Source organism: Mastigoproctus giganteus, chromosome 14, assembly GCF_048544385.1.
Source record: "Mastigoproctus giganteus isolate SK-2022 chromosome 14, ASM4854438v1, whole genome shotgun sequence".
Taxonomy (NCBI): Eukaryota; Metazoa; Arthropoda; class Arachnida; order Uropygi; family Thelyphonidae; genus Mastigoproctus; species Mastigoproctus giganteus.
In genome coordinates this window covers 92,198,391-92,225,423 of record NC_143588.1, presented here as the reverse complement: position 1 = coordinate 92,225,423, position 27,033 = coordinate 92,198,391, and the positions used below count along the sequence as shown (strand labels likewise).

At 37.9% G+C, this 27,033-nt stretch overlaps 1 protein-coding gene across 1 annotated transcript; it reads left to right on the top strand.

The window, feature by feature from the left end:
• Window positions 1-7,692: 7,692 nt before the first annotated feature.
• On the top strand, window positions 7,693-14,993 carry LOC150075357 (synaptonemal complex protein 3-like). Its single transcript, XM_090388458.1, has 4 exons — window positions 7,693-7,995; window positions 9,947-10,108; window positions 12,514-12,612; window positions 14,835-14,993. Exons 1-4 carry the CDS (start codon window positions 7,693-7,695, stop codon window positions 14,991-14,993), a joined length of 723 nt encoding a protein of 240 aa, XP_090244584.1.
• The last annotated feature ends 12,040 nt before the right edge of the window (window positions 14,994-27,033 follow it).

The following is a 27,033-nucleotide window of genomic DNA, read 5'->3' as shown; positions in this document are numbered from 1 at the left end:
CGGGGGAACTTTCGATTCCCTCTGGTGGGGGAGCGCTCTCAATCGTCTTACCAAAGCCAAGTACTCTCAGCAACTGTTCCAAGTTATTAGAAGCTACTTCTAACATAGACTCATCCAAGATTAATCTCGAAACAGCAGTCTCTCTCAAGGACCATCTCAAGAGGATGCCCCAAGGGATCAGTTCTGGGACCCCTCTTCTGGAACATAGTTTTGGACAGCTGGCTCACGCAAAAACCTGACAATATCTGCCTTCGCCTACGCCGATGAGTTGGTTCTTCTAATTCCAGATCGATCGCGTCTTCAACTAGAACAACCAGCCAATGAGCTAATCAATTGGTCAAGCATACATAAACTGCGAATATCTGCCACAAAAACAAAACTGATGGTTTTTAAGGGCAAGTTAGATTACAGAAGACCTCCAAATATAAAGATAGACGGAAAGCAAATCCCTTTTGTTCCTGAATTAAAACATCTTGGCGTAATTTTAGATGACAGGTTAACCTTCTCCTCTCATATTAATCACCTCGCCTCGAAGATTAAGAAGTTCACTGCAGCAATTATCCCAATTTCCAAATTGGACTTGGGACTAAATAGGAAGACTCTCTTACTATATTATACAGCAGTATTCGTACCAATAACAACATATGCTACGGGAGTCTAGTTTCATAGAGCCGTTAATGTTAAACTCCGTTCCAAGCTCATCTCCATTCAACGGATTATGCTGCTTGTGTGCTCCGGGCCTGCAGGACAGTGTCCTCTGCTGCTCTGCAGGTCCTTGCTGGAGTCTTACCACTAGACCTGCATGACATCTTCAAAGGACTATGCTATCGTCTAAAGCACGGAGTTCCCAGCGAGATTCTCGGCATCTCATATAACTTAACTGCTAACATCAGATACGAGAAACGGAGAATCTGGAATGAACTTATCAGTGTGTGGCAATCACGATGGGATTCCAGTACTACTGGTCTTTTGTTTCTGCAGTTACCTTCCCTCTCAACAAGAACGTCCGCCAATGGTTTTCTCCCAGCCTAACAACATCGTATATACTTACTGGACACAGCTCTATTAACTCCAAACTATTTCAATTTGGCTTGTCTGACACCAATCTCTGCTTGTGTGGTCCTGAGGAAACCTGGACGCACATTCTGTATCGCTGCAGCCTGTACCACGATGACAGATCAACACTACAAGCTGCTGTCAGCAACTTCTCTGAAGGAAATGAAGTGGCGCTGACTGAAAATTCTCACCAAATTCTGCTGTTTTCACCAAAAGAAAGCAACTCTTCTCGAGTTTATCAACATATCAACAACAAGGAACCAACCCAACACCTGCAATGTCTATCGATATCTCTTAAAACTGATATCGCCTGCCATCTACTTTTTTTTTTTTTTAAGCTGGTACCCCAGTTTGGGCAGCTGTGGATACAGGATTAGCTAGCACCCACTGGTATAGCACTACCTCCAGTGGGTGCGGTTTTCGTTCTTCCTAGGACAGAAAAAGACTGCTGTCTTGTGGTTCCTGTACCACAATTAATACTTCTGATTAGTTGCGTGATGTGATTTGCTGTGTGAACATGTTACATGTTCATTACACTTATAACATTGTAATTAACACGATTATATGTATCATTATATATTGTATCATTATATGTATCATATATATATATCATTGTATATATATCTATGTATGTACATAGCGGATTTGCCAGTTTCTGGCTAGGGGCCGCTTGTTGTTTTTGTTAATAAAGAAGTAATGACGCTAAAAAAAAGGGGAAAAAAAAGAAGAAGAAGAAGAAGTAATGACATCCACCGTTGTGTCCAAAGATTTCTAAGGCAACACTTTACAGACGAACGGGTCATCAGCCGATGTTTCCAGACATCTTGGCTACCCCGATCACCGGAACTCATCCCATGTGACTTCTGGTTGTGGGGGGTTTTGAAGAACCAGGTGTATCGGGAAGGATGTCAAACTCTGGCAGATCTGAAGGACAGCATTAGACGTCATTTGCTGGCTACTCCAGTTGACATGTAACGTTCTGATGTAGAAAATGCTGTTCTTCGAATGGAAACCGTTGTTGAGCAAAATGAAGGACACATTGAACGATGTAGCACTGTTCAAGTGATTTGTATTGCCACAGCGCCATATAGTAACAAATTTTGTAACTATTTTTTTTTTCAATAAATGGCGAGCGTATTCTTTATTGTACCTGTCGTCCAAATTTATCTTCAGCCTTAGAACTCGCCCCAGAGCCCTCTACTTAAGGATACTTTAATTTTAACAACCCTGTATGGAGGGAGTTCTGACTTCCACGAGCCACTCCAAACTTATGATCCCAAAAGAAATAACTTAAAAAAAAAACGTGCAGTTTAATTTTGAATGTTTGCAAAAAGCCAAAACTGTTAAATAAAACAATAAAAAACATTCAATCCAACATTTTAGAAATTGTATTTACAGACCTAGAATACATCATGTTAGCCTTTCGATTTTTTAATTCTACAAACAAATATATTTTTCCAAAAAAAACCAAAAAAAAAACATGGATTACATACACTATTACATATACATATTACATATACTATATTTTGATTTATTTTTAATTTTTTAACAAAAAATTTACAATCCACAAGTTGAAAAACGCTGTGTTACGCCAAGAGTAGGCGTCGTTATTGTGTTTAAGTTTTAATTTCTATAGCAACGAACCACAAACTTAACTGTTTTGTGTCCTGAAAATTTGTTAAGTTTTTCAGGGTACAAAGCAGACTACTGGTTAAACTCTTAAATCACGAGACAAGAGATTAAAATAAAAATTATAACTGTATTAATTATAATTTTCACATTAATTAAAACACTCAACTTACCGTGATTTTCGACCAAACAATATGCTGCCAGAACAAGAATTGCACCTACTAATGGAGCAGCCAATGCCAGAATTGATTCTAACAGCTCGTATTCTGTTTTACGATCGTCCATTCCTTAGCCATCGTGTTAAATGAAATCAAACTGAAACAGTAAGGTGCCCATACATGGATGGGGAAAATGAATTTTTGTTGTTGTATTAGCTAACGTTTCCTTTAGCTGGATACTATTTTGGTCGTTAGTTAATCCCCGAGACCTAACTGATTTTAACTAAGATGACCGGTGATGTTTCTGGTTGTGTTGCTATAGCTAACTTTTTTTAAAACAATATGGATGTTAAAAATGAATTTGTCAATGATTATTTAACAATAGCATTAATTATCATTGTTGTTGTCATAAAAATAAAGCACAATGAACTTAAAAACATCGATTTTGGAAATCGTTACCAACTCCAGAGAAGAGTGAGAGAAAGAAAGACTTTTTTTTTTTTTTTTGCTACAAAACATGTTACTTAATTCTCAAGGAATCGTTCTTTCCGATCCAGCAATACATAATTGCAGTAGGAATGGGTTGTACTTAGCTCTTGAGGGTAACAAAGTGGACATAGTCGCCTTCCTCCCTATACCATGTGAAAAAAGCCCGAGTTTTCTGTCAATGACGGGATTGGAAAGAGGATTTTCACAATGTGACTGAGGTAATCGATCTGGGGAGATGGTTGCATGGTTTTTATCTCCTGGAGGCTTGGGTTTTTCATCCAGCAAACAGGTAAATAGACCACAGAATACACACAAATTACAAACACAATATACCGACTCCTCACAGCATTAATTGCTTTAGCGATTAATGATTTTACTGGAAGGGAAGAGATTCCTATTAATAGAATTTTATTTGACATGTACTCTAAGTAAGCGGTAAAGTTAACACGAGGTTTGCATATTTTGTATATAGTAGTTTGCATAGCTACCCCAGGGGCTCACATCTGGTGAGTATGGGCTTGGCACATCCAGGGTCCTGAGCTGGATATCAGCATTCTCCTCTTTCTTGGCGACTCTCTCTCTCTCTCTCTCTCTCTCTCTCTCTCTCTCTCTCTCTCTCTCTCTCTCTCTCTCTCTCTCTCTCTCTCAGGTTTACTCGGAAATTTTTTTTGTGGCTGGTGCAGCATAAGCCTCGGCTCAGGCTTCATTGATGGCTAATGATAATAATAATAATAATAATTTCGTTTTTTTTTGTTTATGTAACTGCTAACTGTTATAGTAAAATATAATATAGTAATAGTGGTTTCATTTAAAGGATTCGTCAATCAGGGCTGCAGTTAGGGAGAGCCGCCACGTTGTCCACAATGTCACCTGCAAGGATTTAAGAAACAAGAAGTTTTTCATAAAAAGCGATCACAGCGAAACATTTAAAACCTTGTCTGGTTTTTATCAAGGTTTACCAAACAAATAAAAAAATTGTCCAAGTAGAAGTAAAGGTCGAAGTTTCGAGGATTCAACACATCTCCGATTTCAAAATTTATCTGTTCATGTTTTGCAATCTGTATTGAATAAATAATTATATATAATTAAAAATAACAGTCACTTAAGTTCATTAATTCTATTCTTGAAGACGTTATGAATCCTATAAATACAATTAAAAATCTATCTACTGAGTTCTAAGTTTCAGTGTCTTCTTTCTTCGGATCAGTTAATAATTGCTGACCGGGCTAGCCGGGTGGGTAAAGTGCCTGCCTAGCAACCTAAAGGTCGGGATTTCGAATCCCGCCTCGGGCTTGGATCAGAGTAGTGCAAAAACCTTTCAGAGGTGCATTATGGCCACAGAAGCCGATGCGCCAACAACTAAAATAAAAAGTTAATAATTAGATTTTTAGAATAGCACATTCATATAACGTGTTACACAAAAGTCATATGAATGCATTTGAAAACAAAGATTCGTTTATCTTATCTATTTTTGTATCATATTCCCTTCAAAGTACTTCCCTTGGGACTTAATATATCCATTCCAGCGACTCTCAATTTTTCCATCGTTGAAAGCGTATCTAAAATTCTCGTAATACTGTCAAGTGTCTTCTTGTGATTTTTGTTGAATCTCCAAGACATATGGAGATTCAACATATGGAGACATATGGAGATTACATGGAAAAGGGTTCAGTCAAGAGTTTAATGAGAGGGAAAATTGGATCAGGTGAGTAAGGGAGAGGAGAACCCAAGCATTTTTTTTTAAATCTTGAAAAACCATCTGAACGTTTGTTCTTTGGATAAAGTTTCTTTTCTAAAGGCTGTTGCATAATTTTAATAGAAATGTGGCCGACCACGTTGGCTATAATTGTCACTATTAGCCTCACAAAAAAGAAGTTATGTCAAAAACCATTGTCTATAACAATAAGCCATGCATTCTGGAAGAATTCAAAAGCAACAAATCGAACATCATTTCTAACATCACTCTGAACACGCTGCAGGTAGTGTTTTTGAACTTGCTTCATCATGCTCAGTTGTGTTGTGTTGTATTCTCGGTGGCGATTGTTCTCAATATTTTTTATGAAAATTAAGTAACGTCAGAGAAGAAAGGATGTTTCTTGTAAATACCATGTGTCTAACACTCTTATGCACGAAGGTATTCACATTTTCCTGAGTTCACATTTAAAATGAACATTATGTACGTTGTCCCACTTTCCGCACTATATTATTCACGGGAACTGCCGCTACTGACGTATTTAGTAAAAGACATGGAAATATTTACGCTTAGTCTACTGCGAGTGATTATTACCTGCGATTATTGGCAATCGATTTGGAAATTTCTCAGCTTCTTTCAGCTACGCCATTAATGTGTAAAGTTTTCTTGCTCACAATTCCATTTTTATGGCCCTATTTTTTGATATCCAATTCTACTTTAAAGTTAAGCCCGCTATATATATATATATTTTTTTTTTTTTTTTTTTTTGAATGAGCTAAAATGTGGTACTGTAAATGTTTGTAATATTTACTTCAGCAGAAGACAACGGGATGACTCAGATGGTTTTCCCAAAACTACTGTATTTGGCGTCACGACGTGCAGAGATAGACTATAAGGATGCAAGGGAGGAATTTTGTGAAACGCAGCCTCAAGCATGATATTAACTTATATTAATAATCTAGTAAGGCTTTAAACTCGTACAGATGGCTATAGAAGATATATGATTGATGAACGTAGCGCATTACATGCAAGGAAATGCGAGTTTCAGTTCTAAATCAGTTCGATGTTGTTATTCTGCTTATTTTTGGAGATCTGATTCAGCTCAGTGTTGCAAGGCTTGAAGAAAAATTAGAATGCTACTTTTTCACCTTTATTTTTAGATAATGTTACAAAATTGGCCAGATTATTATGCCCTGCCAATCCAGAGATCACAATTCCTCACATGAATGATTAAGCTGTTGTGTGTGCGTTCTGTGTTGTCTCAGTTTGGCAAACGTACTGGATCTAAATCTGAAGCGTGAATCAGCAGTTTTTCTTCCTAAATTATTTCATGTTCCTGTTTAAACAATAATGGCCCACAAAGCATCGGTTTGTATTATTCAATTAGGCAAGCAATTTCTAATTGGTGTCTAAGCACTTCAATTTTAAGACATTTATAAGGAATATAAACGTCTTAAAATTGAAGCTGAGAGATTCCAGACTGGTGTCTGGAATCTCGCAGCTTCCAGACACCAGTCACCATTGATAACTGGTGTCTAGTGTCAGCTTCCAGACACTAGCTATCAATCGTGACAGAACACAATGGGTGGTATCAATGCTACCTTTTCATATAGCGAAGTGGAATTTTGTTGTTTCCAACTGGAAGCAATTTTTTGTTGTTTTCAACTGGAAACTGGTCTTGACACGGCCCGTGTGTATTCCTGTTGTGGAATACAGTGCTCATTGGAAAATAGATCCAGCTCTGTGATGAAATCACAGAATTGGATCTATTTTCCAGCACTGTGGTACTGATCTAGTCCTATATAGCATTGGCCATGTAAAATTTTTTAAAATAAGATAGATTTTTACACACATTCAAAAACAGGATTGAAAATTTGCTCGAATAGTCTATTGTTCATGTCAAAAAACAGAGAAGAATAAATAAATATTTAAAAAAAAATGTGTACAGTTGACTAGTTCCTGAAAGTAATATTTTTCTCTTACAATGTGTCGATGGGCATTTGAAAAATAAACCCTTGTAAGGTACTTGATAGAATTGATGATGATGCTGTTTTCCTGAATAATCGTTATTATCGTAATCTCAAATGCCTTCCTTATAGATTTTCAAAACTCCTAGACAACAATATGTATATTTCAAAATCCTTTAAATGTGAACTAAAGATACTAAACTATTCCTGGAATCCTGACTAAGTTATTTTTTAAAGAACGTCTTAAAATGTTCATTTTGAACCAATATTAATTCCTTCGAACAGTATCAGATACCTGCAGAAAACGAAGATAAAACGAGAAAGGATACAAAATGAATTAATAATAACATAAAATAAGGTAATGCACCACATGTTAGTATACAACTTATCATTCTAGAATTTTTTACAGTTATGCTTTTATAAGCATGATATTTGTTCTAAATTAATTAATTAATTAATGTAATTTTTTTATCTTATGATCAGGGCGACATCTATGCATAACACAATATTCAAAAGAAATGCTTGTAAGGTTAGACGTCTGCTATTTCAGTGTTGCGTATACCTGTGTTTGAAACCGTATGAGAAGGTGGCTTAAATTTCTTATTTCCCATAAACTTATTGATATAGGTCAAAGGTACCGACTAATTTTTATTTATTTAATTATATTTTACTCCATAAAGTTACTTTTCCTCATTAAGTCATGTCTCGAAGGGCAACAAGAAAAGATCATGAGAAGGAACGCAAACAAGAGCGTACAAAAGCTAGCCCAATGCAAAAGCTAAATGATTCGCCTGGGAGTGAAGAAGAAATTGGTTTATTAATGAGTTCTCCAGCAAGAAGTAAAAGTGGAAATAAAAGAAATTCTTCCGAATTAGATGGTGATGTTTCCAGTGGTAATCAAATGGATTTTAGTGGCGAAATGTCTAAGTTATTAGAGTGCTTTGGAGCAGATATTAACAAAACGTTAATGGCGAAGAGAAGAAGGCTAGAGCAATATACTCAGGTACAGCAATTATTCAATATTGCTATTAATTTATTTTTTTAAGAGGTGATAATAAAAGACTATTCTATTTTAATTGCGATAAATGAATCAGCATTCTTTAAGCCGGCGTTGATATTGGGGGAGGGTGGAACGAATTGGCAATTCGGTAAATTTAATATGGCAGCTCTGAAATCGAAATGTTTACATCGTTACATTGGTAAATCAGTACTTGCGTAAATGCGGCTATTGACAACGTTTATTTATAATTTAAATCCTACCACATTACTAAAATTATAAGTGTCTTTAACTATTTGTGTATAAAATACTGGGGAGGATAACTTTCCGAAAGATTTTTCGAAAAAATATATTTGTGTGAGATTTAAAAACAGCTGTTAATATTCGTTGTGGCTCTTGACATAGTAGGAATAAAAATCATTGCGTAAATCTTTATATATATATAATATATATATTTATTTATTTATACCAACAATTTGCACAGCCATATTATACGGAGATCGTTACAAATACGAGAGTCGTTCAAAGCTAACTCTCTCCTTATTTTGATTATTAGCGAATTAAGATACTGGCTTTGAATTTTATGTTCAGTTAATATTGATTATAGATATCTTAAAAGGAGGTACCTAATTTTATAGTTTTTCTTGATGCGCTGTCTATTCTATATACACGTGTGTGTAATGGATGCCAACCATGAACCTCCGTCCTGGTTAGCAGAAATTTTCTGTAACAAGTGAAGTCATTATGAGATAGATCCGAAGAATAGGGCGGGTCAGTAGTTCAATCAAACATCACTGATGGCACCCGGTTCTACTGTGGATCTATGAATGGAGACTGTTTAGTCCTCTGTTGACTTTTGATGTTATGGTATTCAGATCAGTGAATCCTTATTAATACCATACATCACAAATAACCATTTCTGGGAATAAAATTATTGCCATTCTTGGTTTTCATTAGACAATAGATGTATTTATCGTATGTTAAATTTCATAACTTATTTAATTATACACCTAAATTAATTTAGATGCTTAATTTATTGATATTGGGGGATTTGTTATTTTTTTTATTACTTTATGTATTATTTATTTATTTAAAAAATTTTGTCAGCAAGTGAATTAAAAACTAAACCTTTTTTTCCCCATAAAATTGAATGAAAAATAAGTTTCTTTTTATTAAAATAAAATTAATTTCATAAAACCATGAAACGAAATAAAAAATGATAAAACTGTTACTTAAAATATATCTTGATTGTAGAAATAAATAAATAAATGTGAAAAAAAAAAAAACTTTTGTCAACAAAAAATATTCGTAACAAAACTGACGTCCATGTACCTTTAGTCCAATATAAGGTTGGGATATGCAAGCCATATCGGGAATAAAGATACTAAACTTGAACGCCCTCGCTGTCTACTTGTGAATGTCAATACCCCCTAATGAATCTTGTTACACACCCACTGAATCTTATTATTATTCGAGATTTGGGCACCAACTACTTGCATAACTTTAAATACGCGTAGCTATGTAGGAATATGATACATGTTTATATTAGCATATTCGACTCTAAATCACCTGATTAACAACTTCCGGAAGTTTGACTATCGTTCTGGGGAATAAAATAATATTAACATCAGCATTATTACATAATATTGTGAAGGAAATATACTGTGTAAATCGATTAAAATCTCAACATCAAAAGTTAATTTTTCTTCATAAAACATCAATAATAATTAAATTAAAAATAATTGTAAAGCACGTACGTATATTTCTTAACTGTACAAATGAAATAGTTGCGCCCTATACCCGTCCCTATCCTCATTCCAAAAGACAGGGCAAACACCTCCTAATTTATAATCATCGATCTTCCTCGTTCTCTTAATGAATTTTGTCCAACTTTACAACCCTCAACTGGTCCACGATGCACATCCTAGTGATACAGCTGATTATTTTAATTTAACAGGACTCAATGCGTTCGACAACTCGAAAGGTACTGGACACTACAAAAACTCAGATATCAGAAAGAAAACTGCTAATTGAAGAGTTTCGTAAACAACTTAGTACATTCATCCAGCAAGCAGAGCTAGAGCTTGAAAAAGCTAAAGAAGCAGAGGATAAATTGCAGGTAAAGTATTTATTCTGAAAGCAGTTTTAAAAAAAAGTAAATAAAAATATTGATAATAGTTTTGAAAACAAAATGTACGTAGAAATGTTAATCAAAATTGCTACGTATACCGCTACGTAGAAAAAATCGTAATTAAAAAAAAAAAAAATCTCTTTTTTTCACAACTTATTTCTTTGCCACCATCTTTCTTGAACACCACATACATGCTTCTGTAATTTATCTGTGTAACCCCCCCACGTTAAATTTAGATTTCTCTTTCTTTTATTCTTCATTTTAAAACTCGTTTTCTATCTCTTATCAAATAACAAACGAAAATGGCCTTCTAAATATAACTATTTTCTGATTAAGATAACATTTCAACGTGTTTCAATTTTATAACTTCACGCGTTGGACTTTATAAGAAATGCATGGAATGTCGACATTATGATTCATATTATTTCTGTTTTGCTTTGCACTTTTTATAAGTCGAATTTTTGAAATAGTGCCAAATGGGTGGGTATCTGATAGTCGAGGGAGTTTTTTGTCTCACCATGTGATGAAAGCGAAGAACATTTTTTAATACTATTTTTATTTTGTTATGGTTGTGTGTTTCTTCGATTCAGGAACTGCAAATCGTAATAAGCTGAGATTAACTGAATATTTCTAAAATATTTTCCGGTTTGAAATGAAATATATTTTATTTAGATGAATACGTTTCGAAATCTTTAAGGCGAGATGTAATGTGGTGGAAACATGAAATGAAAGAAAAAACTTAATTTTCTGCATTACTTATTTATTATTATGAATGAATATTTTTTTTTTTTTTACAGAGAATGCCAATCATAATGGGTTTGACACAAATTGTTTAGGCTAAACGCCGAAAATGAGGAACCTACCATACCATTAGGCCGCCACTGTGGGGTAGGGGGTCTGAAGGGTCATGGAGCCAAGATGATTTGTGTGTCGTTAAAGAGCATAGGGAGGGTATTTTTTTCCTTGATATTATAATAAAAATAAAAAAATATAAAAAAGTTTATTTTTATTTATTTATTTTATTATATATATATTTTTTTTTCTTCTTTTTTATCCTTATAGCTATACAACTTCATTTTAACTATTCAAAATATGTCTGTTCATATGCCAGTGTTGCAAATGGACTTAGATTTTTTTTGTTGTTGTTTTTGTTTGTGGTGGCATACGGATTTAATCTCGCAACAAGTACGCCATTGGTCACGTACACTACACCAGGACCTAACTGAAAGTCAAGGTCTTCGTGGTGGATTAATGGCGAGAACTTACACCCTGTTTATGTAGGTTCGGCTTCGAATTCAGTCCATGTTGTGAGAACCTTATTTAGGGATTTTCGAATAGGCTGAGTTAACCAGCCTCAGGTGACGGGTTCACCTCAATCTCTCAGCATTAAAACACGCACATGCTTTGCAAGCTAATGGGCCCTTGCTTGCCAATTACTATCTGCTGCGTTTTTCTTCTTCATGGAAATAAGCAACGCTTCTAAGTCAGCATATATAAATTAACACGTTTCACTTTCTTTCATTTTGAATTTTGAATATTCTGTGGTAAAATTCTTGATAGAATAAACGCATTATATTTCTAATTTATGGATATGAGCTTGTGCAGCAGTTACAAACGATTGGGGAACATAGACCTTTGCAAAATGTGGTGTGTGTGTTGTGTCAAAGCAAATGATATGGCGTGCATTAGGGGCTTTGTTTCTGTAATAGCGTGTATTTTTTGGTCGGTTTGCCTGCTTATGTGCGAAAAACTTGTTCTCTCCTGTGACTGGCAAAATCAGCTGCGTTGTGAAAAAGCTCAGAGCAGTTACTACCTTAGACGGGATTCGAACCCAGACCATTGCTACATGGTGTGGAAGGAGGGTTATCTTAACCAGTGCGCTTTTCTTCGCAGTAAACAGTGTGGGGTGGAAAGTGGTTATAATCACCTTCCACACCACACTGGATGGAAAAGGCCTGTGACGTGAGGAACTTTTATGAGCTTGTTTCACTCCATGGCTTAGTTAGTCGGTCTCAGGAGAGGGTAGTACTATACTAACGATTGAGAGCAGCGGTGTACTGGGGGGAGAATAAATAAATAGCGTTTATCTTATAAAAATATTTTATTTTTCCAATGCAATGGTAACAGAGTACATTTCGATGATGCTTTGCTATTCGTGTCAAATATTCAAAACCAGGGCCGGTCTTAGAGAAGGGAAGCTTAAGAAATAATGTTGAGCTGTCCAGTCTTCCTCATTGGGTATGTGAGGTTCCATTTACATTAGGGCTCTTTTCAGTTGTGGGCTGGGTGCGTTGCACTCCACTAAGGCCGACCCTGTTCAAAATATTCAAATTAAAATTCTTATATGCCGTGAACAAACGGCCCACTAATTTTTCGGTTTTATTATCCAACAGAAGCTCGTATTGCAACAACAGAAGCACCAGCAGCAGATGCGTATTTCTCAGGGACAGCGACTGAAAGTCTTGAAGCAACTTGGCGAACATTTCTTTAAGGTACGCCCTTCTCTTCTTCTTCGTGTATTATTAATATGTTTAATTTTCTGTATATATTATTTTAACAACTGGATGCCTTTAATTAACTGTAAGCGTTTATCGAAATTAACTTGACTTTCTGTTTTTTTTTTTGTTTTTTTTTTTATGCGCCATGCTATGTTATACACTGCCCTGCCAAAATAATAGAGAATATTACATTGGGAAACGAAGTTTACTCGAGATCTTTTTATCATATATTATGTCTGGCAGATTTGCCGTTGTGCTGGCCAAACAACCGGATAATTCACGGAGAAAACCCTGCTTCTTCCAGCTAACCACAGCCTCGATTGAAGAATTCTTTCACTTTCCAACGGGATTCGAACTCAAACAGCCCCCCCTCTCTCCAAACAACTGGTTGGTGACGAACTTTCTGTTAGTAGAGAAAGGTGAGAGGTCGAATCTTAGGACCACCTGAATGATACTTCGTTGTCCCTCAGAACAGTTTTCCAGCTGAAGCCAAAATAATAAAAAATTTTAAAAATAAATTAATATATTAATAAATCTGAATTAAATTATTAATTTTAATGTTTTGTGTGCATGGTTTCACCTTAATTAAATTTACTAAAGTGAGAATCCGCTGTTCAGGAATTTTTTCTTTTTATAATACTAGGGTTGTTCACAAAATAGTGGGTAACATTGCCATGGTAAAATATTAATTAATAATCTAGTATTAAATTTAACGATAATTTATCAATGAATAATTCATTGATTTATTAATACATTAAAAAAATAAATAAATTGTTGAAGGCGATAATGGTTATGTGATGATCGGAATGGGAATGTGCTTTTGTGATTGACGGGTCGTCGTAGCCGATTGGTCAATTGCGAGCGCACTGTATAAATAGAAATTTTTTTTATTTGAAGGATTTTCCTTATATGAAGCAACTTCAAAGGTTTTGCAAAGTGCACCTACTGTTCTAGAATTTTTTTTTTTTTTTTTTTTTATAATACAAGGGTTTTTCAGGATGCGGTAATACCGCCATATGGACTGCCTCAAAACAGAATCACGTAGCTATGCTATATATAAAAGGAGACAATACAGTTTTACTGCAATGTCGCATTCAATATTTAGTGTATATGCGAACGGAAAAGTTGTTTTATTGGATGCTGAAGTGTAAGTGCGTGGTGTAGGTGTTCTGAGCTGTGGTACGAAGCAAGATCAGCGTCGCAGATAAATATCTCATGGGGTTGAAACGCAAAGGATTGCTACCGTTAATTGCAAGAAACATAATGGAATAATGCATTTTTGCCCAAATGTGGCTAGTTTGGTGAAGTCGTTTCGGCTATTAAGAAGTTGGAGCTCACTGCTTCCTCAATGAACTGTGATAAGCGATAAACAGGACCCGTCTAGGTGCTGAGCTTAATCACAGTCAACCTAATCTGCTGCGAAGCCATTACAGCAGAGGTATGGCGAGACAGTGTGTTCAGGGTCCAAGCAACAAAGGCGATGAGGCCTCCCGTCCGTTAGCTGGATGAAAAACCAGTCTCCTGTCGAAAATCCATGCAACCCTCGCCTTGAAACATGGCAGAATTTGAAACCGACAAATTCTGCCATGCTGTGAAAAAAAAGGCCAAAGAAATTCCTCGCCTCGTTCATGGAATTCGAACTTAGGACTTTTTCCCTGCAGCGTGGGTTATGTCACTGGATTTTACGCACATCAACAACTTAGTCCATATTGCGCCGCATATAATGTCTTGTAAATTGTGTTCTGTGGTCAATTTGCTGTTAGCTGGACGAAAAACTCGAGTTTCCGGGAGAGAAAAAAAATAAAAATAAAAAAACATGCCACCCTCTCCTGTGACCAACTGAGTCACGTTGTGAAAAGGAATCATAAAAATTCCTGGCATGATTGACGGGTTTCGAACTCAAGTCTTTTCAAGTCAATTGGTGATTATACCAATTGTATTACCAACGAGAGGGACCACGCTGATTATAACCTGCGAGGGCGTTATGCCTGCAACGGAAATGGAAAATCCTTAAGCATCCATCTCTATTCCTCTCCTATTCTCCTTGTACCAAATTTGTTCCACAAGGTGAGGAAGTTTTACCTTGAGAGAATGTAACCATATAAAATATTTGTAAATAAAGCGTTTTATTTATTGTAACATTTGTGTTGCCACTACTTCTAAAGAACCCTGACAAATTAAAATATTATATCGTACACGAGTTTTGTTCTTTTCAGGGAATGGACGATTTGGATAACAAGCATCAGGAACAGTACTCAACCGTTCAAAATGAATTAAGAAAGGAAATGGCTTTATTACAGAAGAAAATATTGATGGATACGCAGCAGCAAGAAATGATGAACGTCAGAAAAAGCTTGCAAAGCATGTTGTTGTAAAAAATGTAAATTTGACGATCTGCTTTATATAATTCTTTTAAATAGCGTTAATAAATGATATTTTGCCGCATTTAATTTCTTAGTTGAATTTTCGCAAAGAACCACAATTCTGTAGTTGGTTCAAAAGCTGAGATTCTTAAGTTTTTGTATATGTTATCGTTTCTTAAATTAGTAGAAACGTTTGGTTTCTCGTATATTCAATAAACTAGTCAATATTTAATAAACTTAACGAATTTCAGTATTATATTTTAAGTTTGTAAAGCTTATATTAAAAAGAGCATGTAGAACGTTTCGCTAAGTTTTTGTGTTCATAATATACTGAAGAGCTTTGAAACGTTTAGCACTACACAACAACGTTTTGATCTATGACAGATGCAAGTAGTTTCTATAGAATTTTCCGAATTCGTTTCAGTAATGAGTTCGAAAATTTTCTGTAAAACAAAATTTTCAAATTGTCACTCGGTTGCAATCAAGGCTCGGTCCTTGAACCATTCTTTTGGTCCATTGTTCTGGGCGAGTTCCTTGAGATGGACCTCGTGTGTGCTTGAGTCCTTTGCCTTCGACGACGATCTGGTCTTGGTCCATGCAGAATCTATAGCTCTTTGGAAAACAACAAACCAAGCCCTTAGTAAATTACAGAGTTGGGCGCTACCACAGTAGACTTACCATCTCTTGACAAAACCAATTCTCTTGAAGGGTTATTTACAGCTAAACAGACCTCCACTTCTAAAAATATCCAACAAGAACATCAAACTACAACCAGAAATAGTAAGTCTATTGTGGTAGCGCCCAACTCTGTAATTTACTAAGGGCTTGGTTTTAGGACCTGTAATGCAGGCGTGCTCAGGAGTCACGTTGGATATGAAACTGACTCTTCGTCCATACCTAGTTTATATCTCACCTGAAATCAGAAAGTACACGGCTATGATTGCAAGAATCAGCAGGGCGCACGGGAGCCTCAAGCGTAGAGCGCTGGCATTAATTTATAATCCATCTTCGTGCCCACTGTGCTATGGTGCAGCAGTGTGGTGCACCAGAGTTACCGTGAACCAGAACAAAAAGAAGAACCTATACAAAAAAGCGCTGCTCCTCACGGTTACCATAGCCTTCCGTCTCCTGAGCACGCCTGCATTACAGGTCCCAGCTGGCTATCTTCCCCTTTACCTAGAGGTAGTTAAAAGAGGCCTTTTCCAGGCTCAAGAAAGGGAAGCCCACCTAGATACTGAACATACAACTAGATCTAGCTAGCGACTTCAAAAGGGAATGTAAACGAATTGTTGAAAAGTTGCATGAAATCTGGCAGGACTTAGATAACACCACCTAGAGTGCCATTACTAAACTCTTCCTTCTGTTCGCTTCAGCCTCTGGCCTTCTCCCTTGTTCTCACCAGGTCTATAAGTGGCATTTCTACTCACAGGACATGGTCCCTTTAAGCAAAAGCTAACCGATGGGGGAGGTGGTTGAGCAGGATTCTCACTATACTAGTGGGGAACCCGGAATTTGGGAGGAAGTAATGTACTCATGTTCTCACTACGAGAAATAGGATCAGACTCATTTCCAAAGTCCAGAAAAATCTACATCAGGAGCACCTCTTCATGCAAGATGAGTATCATTATTTGGCTCTCACGGAACTTGTGCAGTCGGTGTTTCAACTCCGACGTGAAAACCACAGAACATTCAGGCAGTTGCACTGTAACATTCCACAGAGTAACCTCATCTAAAGGTTACAAGGCATCTACACGCAAATGACGCCATCCTGTGTGAACCCATCACAAGCCATAGTATAGGTAAATTCAATTTACAATTAAATTTATCCACTAATATTGAACCTCTAACTTTAAACCAATGGCAATGACCTTCACGACCACTGGTATGAAAGCAGAATGAAGAAGTTACCAGCACATTCACTAACACCCATGACATCCAGACAGATGATCGGTCTCAAATCTGATGACAACGTTTTCTCAGATTGTGTCAGGAAAATTATTCTCGTAGGGAAAATTCTTTATTCTACACTCCACCTTAAAATCTCGTCCTTTATCTAAACATTGGTTTTCCAATAAATGTGCTAAGGCTGTTCAAGGTAAGAATGTTGCATATCGCAATCGGCTTATATCTGCATTTTCGGCGTACACCAAAGCACGCAACAATTGTAAAGCAATAAATCAGTTCAATCTAGATTTCGAACAGGCTAAGAGTAAAAAAATTGCTCCTTGTCCAAGTGGTAGTTGACCATTCTGGTCCTTTTGCCAAAGCTATTGGCTGCAACTTTTGCCCATCCCTATTCCCACTTCTATCAATACCGGATGGTTCTATTGCCACTTCAGCCAAAGATAAAGCTGGCTTACTAGCATCCTACTTTTCTTCTAACTTGTGTATTGATGATGTTGGTAAACCGTTTCCTACCACTCCCAGTACACTGCATTCAATGCGTCCAGTGATTTTCCGTTAAAAGTACAGAAGAATTTTAAACAGCCTTGATTCCAAGAAAGAACCAGGTCCGGATGGTATTTCTCCACTTGTTCTCAAAACCTGTGCTCCCAAGATTACTCCTCTACCTTGTTTCCTGTTTTCACTTTCTTATTCCACAGGTATTTTCCCTTCTGCTTGGAAATTTGCTCATATCCGGCAGTCCTAAAAAGGATGACAAATCCCTCCTATCTAATTATCATCTCATTCTAATCTTTCTAAAGTAATGGAGACGTCTTTTAACCGCAACTCTTAAACTATATAGACATCTCCCATCAGAGTATGATTGCCAGTATGTATTCCGTCAGTGTCGATCCACTGGTGATGTACAGTACTGGCTAATATCATCGATCTATGGACAAATTCAATGGAAACGTTTGGTGAAACTCAAGCAGTTGCTGTTGACATTTCAAAGGCTTTTGATCGTGTTTGGCATAAAAGTCTTCTAAATTACGGTTTGCCAATTGTTTTTTGTAATTGAGTATCCAGTTTTCTCTTTGGTCTAACTGCGGGTGATGATAGATGGGCCTCTGTCTTCTAACTTCTCCACTAATGCATATGTTCTCCAAGGTTCACCTCTTACTCCCATTTGTTTCTTGTTATTTATGATTTTTATATATTTATGACCTTCAATTGACTGGAAATCCTATCCATAGTTTTTACGATGATAGCACACTGCATTCCAACTCGCAGCTTGAGAAAACTTGCCCTGCACAAACAGCTTCACCTCGAATAACCATTACATTTCCTTAAATGCTGATATTCAGGTAGTTTTTCAATGGGGCAAAGATAACTTGGTTTAAATCCTTCTAAAACTCAGTCCTGTTTTATAACTCTCGCAAAAGGATTCTTCTGCTCCTATGGTTATTTTCGATGACACTCTGATTTCTAGGCAAAATAGCATATCTCTATTAGGGATTACTCTCACTTTTAATCTTTCTTGGCATATGCACATCACAAATATTGCTTCCTCTGCATCTAAAAAAGTGGGTTTTCTGTTACGCTCTCGACTTTTATTTTCTTTCAAACAGCTGTGCACTCTGTACAAATCGCCAATCCGCCCTACGATGAATTATTGTTCCACACATCTGGGGTAGTTGCCCCAAAACCTCTCTCAAGCTTTTAGATTTCATTCAATTGTTTGTTTGTTTTGTTAGGTTTTATTGGCGCATTAGCAACTAAGGCTATAATGCGCCAAAACTAGATGACATTTAAAAATTTTAATTTTACTGACCTAATTATTAAGGTCACCAAGTCAGATTTCATTCAAATGAGGGTAGCTAGGTTAATTAATGACCCATACCTAACAAAGTCGCTCCACTCTATGTCTCATAGACATTCTGTTTCTGCTGCATGCCCTTTCTAATAGATACTTCCATGGGAACTGTTCTTCTGAATTGGCTTCTAGATTCCCGCTCCCTTTTCCAAGGCAGTACGAATACCTTCCGCAACCGGTCAGCATGCTTTTATTGTCCAACTCCAAACTCATAGAATCAACTTTTCTTCTTCCCCATTTATTCCTTCCACTTCTGTTTTCTGGAACAATCTCCCTTAATACGCATTTCCTGATAACTACTATTTACAGAAATTCAAGTCTAGTGGCAACAGGTATCTTCTTTCACTTCTCAACCTTCAACCCATACACAGTACTAAGTACTATAGGTTCTAATACCGCTCGTGCTTGGGTATAACATAAAAATATTGAACTGAATGATAATTAACAAGATCTAGCAGGATTCCATACATCCAAACATTAATTTGCAGTAGCCATCTCTTTCTGAACGTTATAGTTAGGTCTAAAGATTGTCCCCTCCATGGATGCTGGTTATAAAAAATAACAACTTATGCTCTAATGTCACAACATTAAAGTATAATATTTAGTAGTCTTCTCGCAGAATAACTGCTAGCTCAACAGGTAGGAGAGAAAACAACTACATAGAAATTCGAGCCAACCATATTTTACACACGAAGTGGTCAGAAGAGGAAGAGGCTGGGTTATTATAAAAAATGCTAAAATTAGACGAAATAAGTGGTACGAAATGGAAAGCAATAGCAATACTTTCTCCCTCGGACAGTAATAGTGGCAAATGATGCAAGAAAAAAAAACCAAGTTATTCAGCATAATCAAAAATAAAAAAATTTCAATACTTCCCAATTTCACTTGTCCACTACTATAACAGTTTATATACTTCTTCCCTGAATTTATTCAAACCTACCTCCACAGTGCCAGATGGGAGTTTGTTCCAACAATCAACCACGCTGTGGCTGAAGGCAAATTTCCGCAAATACAACCTACAACCATCCTTCCTCAACTTGAATTTATGTCCCCTCAGGATTTTAGTCTGAGAAAGTGAAAGGATTCCATCAGCATTGAGCTTTCTCAATCCATTCAAGGCTTTAAATATCTGTCAGATCTCGCAGGTGCCTGATTTCCAGAAGCTGAAATTTACAAAACAAGCCTTTCTTGTTAAGAGCAGGAAAGGCTAGTTTTGTGATGCCCTCATCACAAGATTGGCGAGGGGCATGCTTTTGCTGCCCTTGGTGCTTCTCTATATATGTTCTAACAGATTCATCTTTCCAAAAATGAGGTTTCCAGACCTGTGTGCAGTATTCGTCTGCGCGGTAGCACAGTGGTATCGTCACCGTCCTCCCCACACCGGGTGGAAAAGGCCTGTGTTCGAATCCCGTCGATGATGCGAGGAACTTTAATGGGCTTTTTTCACTCCGTGGCTGAGTTAGTCTGTCTCAGGCGTAGATAGCAAGGTTTTTCTCCCCAGTAACTGGGGTTTTTTCGTCCAGCAAAACAGGCAAATCGACCATAGAACATACGCAATTTACAGACACAAATACGGGTTAATGTATTTAATTACGCGCAACCCTAAAATAATAATTTGATTTTGTGTGCAGTATTCAAGACATGGCCTAATCATTGCCTTATACAAAGGGATAATCACCTCCTTATACCTGCTAGCAAAATTCCTATATGTCATTGATAAATACCATGAGCTGTGTAGCAGCCTATCTGCACTGTTAAGAGAACTTTATATCTGACTGCCCAATTATTCCCAGGTCTTTTTCATACTCCATGGCCCTTTGTGTGGTGTCACACAGTTAATCTGGGTTTACTGCTCCCCATATGAAGTATCTTACATTCGTCAATATTAAACTTGAATTGTCACATATCATCTGCCTAAATAGTATTAGTAGTAAAAATAATGCAAGAAAGCAAGTTTATAAAGCATTAGCTAAAAGAATATCAGTACACCTTCCCACTCTAACCAGTTCGTGGAGGAATTTTTAGCTGAAACAGTATTCCATAAGACAATTTTCATATTTATCAAATGTGGGCTTTCTGAGAATTTTTGTTTTCTGTAATGAAAAAAATTCCATAAAGCAAAAGATTTCAAGATGAAGAAAAAAGCATAATGTAAAGAAGCAGCTTTCAATGACTCCGAAGATTTAGTTTGAAAGGGTGGGGTTAAGCGCCAAAGCAGCCAAGGTTATAAGGCATTGATATATTGACTCTGTAATTAACGTATATTCTTCACTCGATTTTCATGACAAAAAAGCTCAAACTTTTGAGAAATAATGCACTATGCACTCCTCTCCAGATACCAGCTAACTTGGTCACAAGTTGAAATGCTTTTTTATCACTGGCACGAATGGTAAAATAAGTGTTTATTCTATAAGATCCCATTTTGCAGAGTATTAACTTCTTGTCCCTGCAGGTATGATTTTAATTATCAAAGATCTACTCTCGATACTTTTTTAATCATCCCCTCCTTCGGTGTACTACGGCAGAGATGCTGATGTGTCAAATTACAACAAAGAAACAAAGCCCAAATATATTTTAATATATATAATTACAAGGGTTCCTTTTCACAGAGTCCTCCGAGGTTGGTGTTGTTTGGTTAGGTATATTAACTTAGACCTTATCACTGCAATGTATTATGGTCCTCGCAGATAGCAAAATGGATGTAATCGCTTTCCTTTCTGTAATGGTTGGAGAAGGCCTGAATTCGAGTAATGCGAGTAATTTTTATGAAATTTTTTTCATAATGTGACTAAGTTAGTGGGTCTCTGACAAGGGTATCCTGGTCCTTCTTCCATACAAAAACTCGGGATTTTCATCTAATAAACAGACAAAAAGACCACAGGGCATGCGCAATTTATAGCCAAAATATATTGACTCCGCATAACTTTGATTGTTTTGAGTTTGTGCTGAGATAACTAAGATTATTGAGAATAAGTATGTTATGTCTATAAAATCAGTATGTCTATAACATCGTATTAAATCAGTAAAATTGCACAAATGTGAATACATTACCCCAAAAAACTATTCCGACAGCCCTCGAAATATAATAGTGTGAACGAGATGTTTGCAAGAGGGGGAACAGGTTTAAAAGTGTGTAGAGAAGAGACATTTTAGAAAAAAGCATGAGTTGCTGAAAGTTGGTTAAGTAGTTTCAAAAAAGACTTAATCATCAAATGCTGACGCAGGGAATTTTTATGGGTCTTTTTCACAAAACCGTCAATGTCGACTAGTACACTGACATCTTAGACAATTCCGCGGCCACACTCTGGCACCTCTATCGAAATCGGCGTTTCATGTTCCAATATAATAATTCTCAAATAAAGAGAAAAGGGAAAATCTAATTTATAGTAAAACGGAATACAGGAACTAACATGGCTTCTTGGGTAGCACAGAGTATAATTACCGTTCTCCAGATACCGATGGAAAAGAACTGAGTTTGAATTCCGTCAATCACGCCAGGAATTTTCGTGGGCCTTTTTCACAACGTGGCCGAGTTAGACGTTTTCAAGCTAGGGTAGCATAGTTTTTCTCTCGGAAACTCGGTTTAAATCGACTGAACACACTTAATTTACAGAAATATTATATATGGCGCAATATGGCCTAAGTCCTTGTGCGCCTAAAACCATATAACAATAGCAACAAAAACAAAATAACAGCAATTAACATGGCTGGCCCAGAGTGAGACAATTGCCATCTTTTGAGCTGAATGTGATCGAACACCTTTGGAATGAACTGGAAATCCAAATCAGGGTTCAGCCAACTGGTTTTAGGTATTCCATTACCGATTGATTCTGTTGTTATAGGATTTTAAACGCATCGATGACTTAGACCAATATTGCTTCGTATATACAATCAGTGATCACCCCATCCTTAATGGTCTATGTCGCATAGCTGTATAAAAAGCTGAACAGCTTCGTACGCAAGAGTAGTGATAAGTTGCATCTGGTAGTGCAAGTAGATAAGAAATAATAGCGGGCCAAGTCAAAGTGATAAAGTAGCAGTTATGGGACGTAGTAGAGATATCGCGGAGTTTCAAAAGGACATGATTCTGGGAATTCGTGCGTCGGATGTTTCCATAACAGAAACGGCATGTCTTCTAGGTTGTTCCGGCTCACTGTGGTCCAAGTGTACAAAGAATGGTGCTGAACGGTAAAACCACCTCCCGCCGACAGGCCTGTAAAGGATTATGCAAGGGATGGTCGTGGTGAGCGAATGGTGCAGCCCGTTTTACGGGGCTCAATGGCAGGTCACTGTGAGACAGTGGACATCTTAATACAATATGGAGAATGCAAGAATAATATCCCAAATACGCCTCACACTCTGACGTATGGGGTTACACCGCAGACGACCCAAGAGGTACCCTCTCCTCATCGTTGAAGGCGAATGCTATAGTGACATAGTGTTTTGGGTCGGGGCGCCACCGGTGGTTTCCCACAACTGCGCCATCATTTCTCGTGTGAAGTAAACAGAACTCTATAAATGTCAGAAGTGAGAGTAGTGTGTTGCTTTGTGTTAGAGTAGTATTGGGTTCTCTTGTTCTTCTGGTCCCTAACGGGACTCCACGTTGCCTGCCACTACCACTACCACTACCACTAGGAGGTAAGCCAGGCAGTCCATAGTTCTCTGGCTGGTCTCTGCCAAGGTCTCCTGAGCTTTCTGACAGAAGCCAAGTTTTAAAAAAAAAATTAGTTGAAGAGGGTACACTAGGAAATAAAATAGTGGGTCAGAATGTGATGTGAAGAACAAGGCTGGAACAAGGTGAAGGGTTTCGCTTGGTGATTTAAGGCGAAGTGGGGAAAGGGTATAGGGAATTAAAGTCACGTGGAAGGTGCCCCTGCGTGAGCGCCATTGGCCTTGCGCTCTGTAGGAATATCTTGTACTCAGCAAAATGCCAGCAGCATAGATCCCGCACCCACAAGAGGGGTTAAGCATAGGCTAACACTATAAACTATTATTATATTAGCGTCACCCGGTAATTTCTTACATCTACCCATATACGAGAGGTTTCCGAAAAGTAATGTAACATTTTTTCTCTCGATGATGTTTAATAATACGAAGTTGAAATTACACACCAAGAAATAAGTGAACATGTACTACTTCTCCACAAAGTCTCCAGTTTTATTGATGCATTTGTCCCAACGATGGATCAGTTTATCAATATCAGTACTGAAGAAGTCCGTGCCCACACGCAATAACCAACATCGCACCGCCTGATGAACTTCCTCATCCGTGGTGAAATGCTTTCCTGAAAGGTGTTTTTCAGAGGGCTAAACAAATGAAAGTCTGAAGGCGCTAAGTCTGGACTGTAAGGGCGGATGTGACAGAGTTTCCCAACGAATACGGCGCAACCACTCACGAGTGATGTGGGCAGTGTGTGCGTTGTCGAACAAAATCACGCCACTTGTCAGAAATCCTGGTCGTTTGCGTCGAATGCTGGCTTCCAGTTTTTTCAACGTTGCACTGTAAAGCTGTGCATTGATTATTCCTCCTTTCGGCAAGAAATCCAACAATAGAACGCATTGGCGATCCCAGAACAATGTGGCCATGACTGCCCGCATGATGTCGATCTTCAATGTTAACACAGCCCGCTTTAAATTCATTGCACCAAAAACACACCTGCTTCTTTGTCATCAACTTTTCGCCATACACTGCAACCAGTTCACGGTGAATGTCACTTGGTGAAGACCCTTTTTTTTGCAAAAAGCGAATAACTTCACGAACACCTGTTTTAGACCACACCGCACGGTAGCCGCCATTTTGCAACTGGAATCTGCTGTGAGGCAATAGTACCGCAACACTGCATTGGCGATATTTTTGAACGTTATTAAGGGGTCTATCGGTTCACCGCGTTTCATCTCATTCCCTTTTACCATTATTAAGAAAAAAAAAAGTGTTACCTTACTTTTCGGAAACCCCTCGTATGTATTATGTCTGTAAATTGCGTGTGTTCTCTGGTTGCTTTGCCGGACGAAAAACGCCAGTTTCTGGGAAAAAAACCTTGCTACTTACACCTGAGACCGACTAACTCAGCTACGGAGTGGAAAAAAGCCCATTAAAGTTCCTCATGTTATCAACAGGATTCGAACCCGGGCCTTTTCCACCCGAGGGAGGACAGCGACGATACCACTGTACTACCCAAGCAGACTGGCGAATGCTATAAAGTGTAAAGTAAAGTGAAGTGTATTGATATCTAGCGGCACTAGGGTTGTTTGTATGGACTTTTAGCCGTTGGACCCCTGCTGAAGCTCAACGTTGCCCACACTTGGCCCCATGGAGGCAGACCAAGTACCCAGTAGTTTGAAGTTTTTACTCTGACAGACCCTGTCAGATAGTTTCCTGAGATTTCAGTGACTAGGGCCTAAAAAAAAAAAAAAAAAAAAAATTGGTAAGGGTGAGCACTGGAATTAGAAAAGCCAAACGAGCTTTATGCGGTTTAATTTGGACGAAATTAAAATTTTCCAGTTTGCGTGGGGTATACGCTGGCGTATTAGGCAGAGTAGGGGAGGAGACTGAAGGCTCGGGGGAAAGCCAGATGGGGACGATAGAGAAGGTGACTCCAGGATGTTCAGTAAGGCAGACCCGTGCTCCAGCAGGAGAAGAATAAGGGTTGGCAAGGGATTTTAGGATACAGGATTTCTCCTCTTACCCACTAGGGGCAAGGGAGCCCAGTACAGCTCGATATCAGGCATTGGCAGTAGAGAGCAAGTTGTCCCAGTTGGTGAAGAGTCCAAGTTGGGTCTGGTCCGATTTGGCATCGTTCATGGGACAGAGGTCCTGCCCGAGATAGGTTGATGATTAGTGCAGTCTTCAAGTGGGTTGGGGTCCCAGTCGCCAGTCGATGGCAGAATACGTTCCAATTCCTAGATATCTTATGTTCTGGACAGGGTTTTTTGCCTCTGGAACAGGTGATTTGCGAAGGTGATGAAGGCTGTATATTATTCGGTGGTGTCAAGCAGGTTGTGCTCCATATTCATGGGGATGTAGGGAATTCTCGTCATTAGAGAGCACCTAAGGTTTTCATAAATGTCACAGTCGTAGGGCAGATGCTCCCAGGTCTCGGGGGGGGGGGGAACACAACGGCAGTTTGAGTCTTCCACAATCATAAACTCAGCCAATTATAGTTTTGAATAACCCATGAAGGGAATGCTATAAAGTGTAAAGTGTATATAGTGTCTAACGCAGCATTTTCCAAACTTTTTTAGTCACGGAACACTTTTCATCTCGTAACAGATTCAACATATTTTCTATGCAAAGCCAGCCAAAATAAAGTGTTCCGCGGTCTATTTGATTATTAGTCTATGCCAGTATATTAACCGAAAAAAAATATGTTAAATATTATAATGACACAAAAGTGGTGTATGCTACAAAAATGCAAAATTTATTTGTTTTATTTTTTTAATTATTAATTACGATTTTTCGCAGAACACTTGTTTACATCTCACGGAACACAGAAAGATAGAATTATGGGGATATTAGGAAAGGCGACTCTCGGTGGTCAGTGAGGCATGCCCATGCCTCACCATGCGAAGTAAACGGGTGGCAGGAAACAGAAAAATCGGCTCTCTCTGCCTGGGAGAGGAATAAAGGTACCAGACAAGAATGCCAGTACTGATTGCCAATTGACATCCTATCAGCAAGACTACAGTAGTCGTGGTAAGGTTCATAGGTTGAGTCCGGTAGTAGGGTCTCTCATGGGACAGTGTCCAGTCGAGATTGTTCTCCGTCTTTGGTTTCCTATCTTCGGTTAGTACACTTGTCACTTTCATTTAGGTCTCACGTTTGTTGGTGGCAATGAGCAAGGTTTCTTCGTCCCAATGATGAATCACGTCACTGTAGGAAGTAAACAATCACTGTTCCTAGGCAAGATAGCTAGTCTTTCTTGCATTTTTCATTCCGGGTGTGGTATCCGAGTAGATGTTTTGGATTTATTATCTGGGTAGTCGTTTTTCACTCCTGGTGCACCGCATTTAACGCTCTTTTTGAGAAAAGTTCTTGAGCGAGTTTGGACAGGGCTTTGTTAACGGGCAGCAGGACTGCATGGTTCCAGGTCTTCCACATTAAAGTCCTTCCATAAAAATTCCACACATCTTTGACGGGATTGGAATTCAGATCCTTTCCATCGGTTTAAAGAAAGTATGCTTTTATTAATTGTGATTATAAGCCCATCCAATGACAGCATCTATCTGCCCACGAGGGCGGATAGATGCTGTCATTGGATGGGCTTACACTTTATCGAAAACAGAATCATTAAAATTC